Source organism: Oncorhynchus clarkii, chromosome 3 (assembly GCF_045791955.1).
Source record: "Oncorhynchus clarkii lewisi isolate Uvic-CL-2024 chromosome 3, UVic_Ocla_1.0, whole genome shotgun sequence".
NCBI lineage: Eukaryota > Metazoa > Chordata > Actinopteri > Salmoniformes > Salmonidae > Oncorhynchus > Oncorhynchus clarkii.
Genome location: NC_092149.1, coordinates 18,894,249 through 18,903,332, shown reverse-complemented (window position 1 = coordinate 18,903,332; position 9,084 = coordinate 18,894,249). Strand labels below are relative to the sequence as shown.

At 38.5% G+C, this 9,084-nt stretch overlaps 1 protein-coding gene across 2 annotated transcripts; it reads right to left on the bottom strand.

The window, feature by feature from the left end:
• Nucleotides 1–1,575: 1,575 nt before the first annotated feature.
• Nucleotides 1,576–6,627, bottom strand: LOC139390160 (urokinase plasminogen activator surface receptor-like). 2 transcript variants are annotated; one of them, XM_071137386.1, is made up of 6 exons: nt 6,414–6,627; nt 5,527–5,584; nt 5,295–5,411; nt 5,016–5,162; nt 3,528–3,638; nt 1,576–2,411 (listed from the first exon to the last, which is right to left on the bottom strand). In XM_071137386.1, exons 2-6 carry the CDS (start codon nt 5,570–5,572, stop codon nt 2,209–2,211), a joined length of 624 nt encoding a protein of 207 aa, XP_070993487.1. In that variant the 5' UTR covers nt 5,573–5,584; nt 6,414–6,627; the 3' UTR covers nt 1,576–2,208. The 2 variants fall into 2 exon arrangements, with proteins under 2 accessions (XP_070993487.1, XP_070993478.1); XM_071137377.1 differs by having other exon boundaries at nt 6,418–6,600.
• Nucleotides 6,628–9,084: the final 2,457 nt, after the last annotated feature.

The following is a 9,084-nucleotide window of genomic DNA, read 5'->3' as shown; positions in this document are numbered from 1 at the left end:
AGCAAAGGGCCTGATAACTTATGTAAATAAGGTATTTATTTATTATTTAGTTACAATGTTTTAAATAACTGTTTTTGCTTTGTCATTATGGGTTATTGTGTGTAGATAAATGAGGAAAAACAACTAAAAAAAAAAAAAAAAACTAAATAACTTTGGCTAGTTTGTTGTGTGTAATGAGGAGAAACCAGACGGCTGCATTCATGAAATTGCTTATTCCAGTTACTAATAAGCATGCACCAGTTAAGAAAATGACTGTAAAAACCCTTAAATCCCTGTGGATTGATGAGGAATTTAACATTTGTATGGCTGAGATAAATGGTAAGTAAGTCTGGCAGCACGGCAGATTGTCAAACTTACTGTAAATTGAGAAATCATGTAACCAAACTAAACAAAAAGAAGAAACTGTACCATGAAACAAAATAAATATATAAAGAATGATAGTAAAACACTTTTGGGCTAAATGGCGACATCAGCTCCATCCTTCACTGAATCCGATGGCTCATTCATCACAAAACCCACTGATATTGCCAACTACTTTAAGGATTGTTTCATTGGCAAGGTTAGCAACAACAAATTCTGAACCTACTCTTCCATTCATAACTGACCAAATTATTAAAGACAAGCATTGTCATTTTGAATTCCGTAAAGTGAGTGTGGAACGAGTGAAAAATGAATTGGTGTCTATTAACAATGACAAGCAACCTGGGTCTGACAACTTGGATGGAAAATTACTGAGCCATTTCTTCAATCCAAGCCTACAGGAAAGCGTGTTCCCTCAGGGCTGTAGGGAAGCAAAAGTCATTCCGGTACACAAGAATAGCAAATCTTCCTTTTCTGGCTCAAACAGCCGACCAACTAGTCTGCTACCAACCCTTAGTAAACTTTTGGAGAAAAAAAGTGTTTGACCAGATACAGTGCTATTTCACAGTAAACAAATTAACAGCTGACATTCGTGACGCTTATAGGGAAGGGCATTTAACATGTACAGCATTTACACAAATTATTGATGATTGGCTGAAATAAATTGATAATAAGAAACTTGTGGGAGCTGTTTTGTTAGACTTAATCATAATCTGCTGCTGGAAAAACATATGTTATTGCTTTACATCCCCTGCTATATCGTGGATTGAGAATAACCTGTCTAACAGAACCCAGAAGGTGTTTTTTAATTGAAAACTCTAGCATAATCCAGGTAGACTAGGGCATTCCATAGAGCAGTGTTCTAGGTCCCTTACTTTATTCAATCTTTACTAATGACCTGCTACTGGCACTGAGTAAAGCCGGTGTGTCTATGTATGCTGATGACTCAACATTAAACACATCAGCTACTACAGCAAGTGAATTCACTGCAACACTTAATAACAAAGAGCTGCAGTCAGTTTTAAAATGGGTGGCAAGTAATAAACTAGTCCTAAATATTTCAAAAAAAGAAAAGCATTCTATTTGGGACAAACCATTCACTAAACCCTAAACCTCAATCTTGTAGTGAATATTGTGGATATTTTTTATTTTTTATTCTTTGCCTCATTGAACTAGGAAGCAGGAGGTTGTGAGAATAAAGAGTCAGCTCATCTATTCAGTAATTCATATACTTTTCATATTTTTTTAATTTACAGAATTAATCTTGTTTATCAAGCAAACACATTAACACTGTACACATCCAGTGACATTTTTAATTTCAAGTATATTTCTGCTAGGTAAAAAATGGGATTCAATAGCCTTTTATGTTATTCAGAACATTAAAAACAGGTGAAAGCTAACAATGCCAATGATTTGAAGCAATGTACCACACTTGCTTAGATTGGCAAATGCCTCGCCAAACATAAACGCCTCACTGACTCACAGGGCCTTGGGGAGAGAAGAGGATGGGTGTGAGTGTGTGTAGGGGTTGTAGGACGGAAGTAGGTGTGGGTTGTTGTGGGTGTGTATTTTTTTTGCGAGAGCTGTCCCTAAAATGAAATGGCTATAGTGCATTCCACAGGTGGCTGCAGCATTACGCTAGCGGGGGTGAAGGGGTTGAGTTAACACTACATAATGTGACGCCCCAAGGAAGTATCCAGTGAAAGGGGCTATTCTATAACATTCATTATTAATACACACAACAGGTAGATAGTGGAGACTGGGGCAGTAGCATGGGGAGATGGGGGGGAGGGGGACAATGACAGGGAGGCTCCTGTTACGATGGAGGTGGTGAAGGCAAGGTGTCTCTCAGTAGAACAGGGTGACAGAGACCATGGATGTCACCAGGATCAGGAGGCTCAGTCCGATGCTCTGGGCGTTGTTACACAGGTTGCCCTCGCAGCACTTCATCTCCATGCCAGTGGCGGACCCCAGTGCTTGTGACACGTCTCCCATACAGATGCTCTTGGAGGCACATCCCTTCATTGACATCTTCTCGCCACCCGTGTTCACTAGCAGCACACACAAGAAAATGTTATTGCTATTCACAAGACTCAATGCTTCCCAAGTCCAGTCAACTCCTGATAAGTGCACATTGGATACAACTTTCAGCCTATGGAATACTCCGGTAGGTGCTGATTCTGTAGGTACCAGATTACATTTGCACCTGGTGAAATGTGAAGATATCCCATCCACTAGGGGCAACGTGAGTGCCTATTACCATCTAGTAGGCTTGCTAGGGTGTTGTGATGGGGGATAGAGTGTTTAAGCCGCAAACTCCGGCTCTGAGGGTCGTGTGTTCAATCCCAGTGCAAGGAGCTCGTTTTTGTTTTAAGGCTTTCCCAAACCTTAACCAATCAGAATTATTACATAAACCTAAGTTTAGCCCTATCCTTAACCATTGGGAATTCATGCCTAAATGTACATGTTAGTTTCACTTTTAAGGAGTTTCACTGACAGCTAAGATACATCACCACGTCGTAATTAAAACGTTGGGCCATGGAGTAATTTTTTTGCTGCAGTTAGGCCACGGTTGGAGGTTTATTTGGAGATTGGGAAACTTATCAGTGCAGTGCACACTCATTTAAAATACTTATTTATGCATTCATTTGTGGATATCCATCATCCATTTCGTATGATATGTTATGAATTACAATTCCTATGATATGTTACAAATTGCCAAATGTAAGATATGTTACTAATTCCAAAATATTTGTTGCTAATATTAGCTATGTGGCTAATGCTAACGTTAGCTAGCAGTAGGGGTTAGTGTTAGCGGTTATGGTTATCTAAAAGGTTGGGGGAAGGGGTAGCTAACATGCTAAGTATTTGCTAAGTATCTAAAATGCTAAGGTTGTAGGTGATGAGATACAAACATGCAACCTTTGAGTTACTAGACGTTCGCATTATATGCCCACCCATCCACTCCAACCAACCACCCTCCTTACATTTTTGCCTTACGTAACCTTCTATCTGATGTAACTATACCAAACATAACATGTCATACTAATTTGAGTGTCCCGGATTTACGTTTACTATGTCTAGTCTATGAGAGCAGTCTGAGAGACTAAAGGAAGAGGCTTTAGGAATGTAAAAAATGTGCAGATAACGTTAATCTGAAACACTACCTGTTGTTGAGATGCAGCGGTCCTCGTCTCCCAAGCAGCTCAGAGTGCTCGTGCAGTCCGTTCCGGTACAGGTGAAGCATGTCTTGCCATTAGGAAGGCCTTTAGTGGACTCTAAAGGATAGGTGATTGCACTTTTCACTCCCAGCTCACCACAAACCAAAATCAAAATAGATTAATTCTATTCCTTCCTTCCTATTCCTTCCTATTCAGTTGCGACCTGTTATTCAGAAAATAAATTTGAGCCCCACATTTTTTGCAAAAAAGCAAAGTAGGAAATAAATTTGTAAAAAAAAAAGTTGCATGTTATTTTGGCATTAATACGAGTAACATATCAGTTTGCAAACAATGTAAAAAAATATATATATCATTAAGTTAATAAAGCCACCTACAAACATGATCTCGTTTTTGTTTTCTTTAGTAAATCAGCTCCAAAATGCAGGTGTTTCAGCCTAGATCAGTGCTTTCTATGGTGGTGGGGCAAGCCAGCAATGATTGGCTCAGTGTTCTGTCACTCATGGGGACACTACGTCACGGCCAAGTAGTAAGGGTAGACATAGAAAATTGAAGCCCTTTGGCTCCTGCCATAGAATTACATTAGTAGTGCCCTTCCAATAAGGCTCAAGGTCATTGGCCACAGAAAAAAATGATGTCAAATCATGTTATATGTACAGTACCTTTGATTGGACTGATCATGTCATCATCTTACTTTCAAAATCCTTGCCATATGTCATATGAAGAGAAATAATGAAGAGAAATTGTGTCTGCTTACATGCCCCCTTTATTTATCATATGGTGCTGACTTGGTGTACAGGTAAAACACTGTAAGAATGGCCCATGTTCTGAATTCTGTCCCTGTACATTTCAAAAGTACTGAACAACTAGTTATATTGACTATGTCAGTCCTGGCTCGCTCATTAATGTCTTAATCAAAATTATCTGCTTGTCGACCCCTTATGCCATAGTTTGTACATCTCAATTGTCAGTAGGAATCACATTTGTTTAAGCAAGTCAGCTTTATTAACTATGTTTTTTTTAAAGGCATTAAATGAGGCTGATGGACTGACTGTTTCCCTGCCAGACAAGGCTCCGCTGGCTTTATGTAGACCTAACAGTTTGTGGTCACCCTTATAGTGCAATTAATGTATTGTTTGGAGTTGTTGTGTGGTGACTGCTTGCCCCACCAAGATTTACATGCTAAAATCGCCACGGAGCCTATTTAAATTATTAATCTTCCTCTATGTTGAAAACACGTGGCAGCCGTTAAATAATTACGCTAAATACATCGGTTGGTTGTATTTCATTTTAGGGAGACTTGTACCAATTTAATAATTGACATACTCTAGTTGATCAACTCAAACTTTCCTCATGGAACTATCAATTAAAATGATTCATTTCAATTCAGCCTTTCAACATGCTATTAAATTTAAAGGTTTTAATAGTAGCATTTATTATAAACTAAGAGCCTATAATTCTCATTGAGATAGTTACCAGGGACGCTTTGGGAGTTGCAGAGGTCCGTGTTGCAGCATTTGCTGGCGATCGTTGTGCGCGCGATTCCGAAGTTCACTGATGCACTGAGACACTCAGCAGACACCGCGCAAGACTTCGCGTTGATATCCAATAATTTTATATCACCTGGAAATGGAAAGAAGAGGTCGAGGCAAGCAAAAAAACATACAGGTTAAAAAACGTTAAAAATGTAACCTAAATATTTGTTTTATCGTTAGGCTCAAATGTATGACCTAAATTAACCCGCCATTAATTTACCCGCATAGGATATGATCCGCGAGCTTCCACATTGGGCTGGATAAAGACAGTCAGTCTGCTTGTTGGTGCATGCTTCTGATTCTCCTGGTATGCACTCAAAGCATTTGAGTGAATATGCTGAGAAGGTGAAAAGTTACAGCATCCGATTATTTTAAATTATTTTTTATAAATGATCAAGGAGATGAGATAATAGACTAATAACCGTAGGCTATAACCTAAATAGTCCTCTTACCTTTGGGAAGAAGCACGCTCACGAGGATGGGTACAATAAGGTGCATTTTGACTTGGAGCTGGAGGTGAAATGATATAGGGTGTGTCGAGTTACAGCATTTATCTGTTATCATTTAGAGGTGTGGTTTGAATACAGTGTTCTGTTTGCCGAACACAGACCATTTATAGAACGTGGTAATGTTTTGAATTTTCATATTCGTTTGTGGTTTTACATCCTGTAATTAAAATTCATTAACTTTTTTCACTGCTTGGTGTTCTGCAAAACCTTCATAATTTCAAAATAAAGGTCAAATTAACATTATTTTCTGCCTTTTTGCATAGTGCACCTTTAAAGTAATGTTCTCAGATTGTTACAAGAAAGTTAAGAAACAACGTTCTTCTGTGGGAATTTCAGTACTTCAGCATAACATTTCCTACACATTTCATCGTGGTTCTATTTAAAATAATGTCTCAGAACGTTCAGAGAATGTTAAGAAAGTTCTTCTGTTAGAATTTCAGTACTTCAGCATAACATTTCCTACACATTTCATCGTGGTTCTATTTAAAATAATGTCTCAGAACGTTCAGAGAATGTTAAGAAAGTTCTTATGTTAGAATTTCAGTACTTAGGCATCACGGTTTTGGCAGGTTTTACTCATGGCTCTATTTAAAGTCATGTTCTCAGAACATTAAGAAAACTTTATATACATTTTTTTTGAGTGAACAATGCATAACCAAACTATTTTCCATGTGTCCTATTTTTGATTGGAGTTCAAAACCATTAACCGAAGCTAGCAGTGTTATTAAAAGTATTTTTGAAACATTTTCACAGGACATTATTGAATTACTTTCAAATAACCTATCATATTCGTTCTCAGAATGTTAATAAAAGCTTCCATGAAAACGTACTCACAACAAGTAAGTTCTCAACATCTCTGCCTCATATTGACACAATCACTGTTTGCAGCATCTGGTTGTGGTCTGCCTTCTGTGTCAACTTAAATCTGTTTTTTGTAACTATTTTTGCAAGTGGTCTGCATACCCGTCTCCCTGAGCATGTATGGAAACAAAGCCGCCTATAGGCTTTTTGCCTTGTGCCTTGAGGCTGACAGCTGTGGACCATGTGTATGTGACAAATACATTTGATTTTGATTTGTTCATCATCCAGACAGGAAACACAGTAGTAAGTCTAGTGAACCTTGACTGATTCAGATTTTGCTGTGTTACAGCCTGAATTCAAAATTGATTCAATATATTATATCTATCCACAATAGCCCATAATGACAAAGTGAAAACATGTTTTTAGACATTTATTACAATTTATTGAAAATGAAATACAGACATGCAATTGAAGTCGGGAGTTTACAAACACCTTAGCCAAATACATTTAAAATCAGTTTTTCACCATTCCTGACATTTAATCCTAGTAAAAATTACCCGTCTTAGGTTAGTTAGGATCACCACTTTATTTTAAGAATGTGAAATGTCAGAATAATAGTTGAGTGATTTATTTCAGCTTTTATTTCTTTCATCACATTCCCAGTGGGTCAGAAGTTTACATACACTCAATTAGTATTTGGTAGCATTGCCTTTAAATTGTTTAAACTTGGGTCAAATGTTTCAGGTAGCCTTCCACAAGCTTCCCACAATAAATTGGGTGAATTTTGGCCCATTCCTCCTGACAGAGCTGGTGTAACTGAGTCAGGTTTGTAGGCCTCCTTGCTCGCACACACTTTTTCAGTTCTGCCCACAATTTTTCTATAGGAGGTAAGGGCTTTGTGATGGACACTCCAATACCTTGTCTTTGTTGTCCATAAGCCATTTTGCCACAACTTTGGAAGTATGCTTGGGGTCATTGTTCATTTGGAAGACGCATTTGCGACCAAGCTTTAACATCCTGACTGATGTCTTAAGATGTTGCTTCAATATATCCACATAATTTTCCTCCCTCATGATGCCATCTATTTTGTGAAATGCACCAGTACCTCCTGCAGCAAAGCACCCCCACAACATGATGCTGCCACCCCCGGGCTTCAAGGTTGGGATGGTGTTCTTCAGCTTGCAAGCCTCCCCCTTTTTCCTTCAAACATAATGATGGTCATTATGGTCAAACAGTTCTATTTGTTTCATCAGACCACAGGACATTTCTCCAAAAAGTACGACCTTTGTCCCCATGTGCCGTTGCAAACCATAGTCTGGCTTTTTTATGCCGGTTTTGGAGCAGTGGCTTCTTCCTTGCTGAGCGGCCTTTCAAGTTATGTCGATATAGGACTCGTTTCACTGTGGATATAGATAATTTTGTACCAGTTTCCTCCAGCATCTTTACAAGGCCCTTTGCTGTTGTTCTGGGATTGATTTGCACTTTTCGCACCAAAGTGCGTTCATCCCTAGGAGACAGAACGCGTCTCCTTCCTAAGCGGTATGATAGCTGCGTGGTCCCATGGTGTTTATACTTGCGTATTATTGTACACCTCCAATTGACTCAAATTATGTAAATTAGCCTAACAGAAGCTTCTAAAGCCATGACATAATTTTCTGGAATTTTCCAAGCTGTTTAAAGGCACAGTCAATTTAGTGTATGTAAACTTCTGACCCACTGGAATTGTGATACAGGGAATTATAAGTGAAATAATCTGTCTGTAAACAATTGTTGGAAAAATTACTTGTGTCAGATTTTTGGATATAAATATGAACTTTACCGAATAAAACATACATGTATTGTGTCATCTGATGAAGATCATCAAAGGTTAGTGATTCATTTTATCTCTATTTCTGCTTTTTGTGACTCCTCTCTTTGGCTGGAAAAATGGCTGTGTTTTTCTGAGACTTGGCTCTGACCTAACATATTCGTTTGGTGTGCTTTCATCGTAAAGCCTTTTTGAAATGGGACATTGTGGCTGGATTTACAACAAGTGTATCTTTAAAATGGTGTCAAATACTTGTATGTTTGAGGAATTTTAATTACGGGATTTCTGTTCATTTGAATTTGGCACCCTGCAGTTTCACTGGCTGTTGAAGAGGTGGGTCTAGCGTCCCAAATACCCTAGTGAAGTTAATGCAACTGCTGTGTCAGATCTCCAAAAAACTTTACGGAAAAAGCACACCATGCTATAATCTGAGTACAGCGCTCAGAGCCCAAACAAGCCACCATGTTGTGGAGTCAACAGAAGTCAGAAATAGTATTATAAATATTCACTTACCTTTGATGATCTTCATCAGAATGCACTCCCAGGTATCCCAGTTCCACAATAAATGTTTGTTTTGTTCGATAACGTCCATAATTTATGTCCAAATACCTCCTTTTTGTTCGCGTGTTTAGTTCCAAAATCCAAATTGATGACGCGGAGGTCAGACGAAAAGTCAAAAAAATTCATTACAGTTTGTAGAAACATGTCAAACGATGTATAGAATCAATCTTTGGGATGTTTTTAACATAAATATTCAATAATATTTAAACCGGAGAATTCCTTTGTCTTCAGAAATGCGATGGAACACAGGTCGCTCTCACGGGAGCGAGCGTGATCAGCTCATGCCAGACACCTGACTCAAAGAGCTCTCCTTCCCTCATTCTTCACAGTAG

What these genes read in the sequence shown, in the direction of transcription:
- LOC139390160 (XM_071137386.1), bottom strand. Translation starts at nt 5,572, where the DNA reads ATGCACCTTATTGTACCCATCCTCGTGAGCGTGCTTCTTCCCAAAG. An exon ending in GCGGATCATATCCTATGCGG is followed by an intron (nt 5,163 to 5,294) that starts GTAAATTAATGG and finishes TTCCATTTCCAG; the next exon opens with GTGATATAAAATTATTGGAT. An exon ending in CCGCTGCATCTCAACAACAG is followed by an intron (nt 2,412 to 3,527) that starts GTAGTGTTTCAG and finishes GTGTGCTGCTAG; the next exon opens with TGAACACGGGTGGCGAGAAG.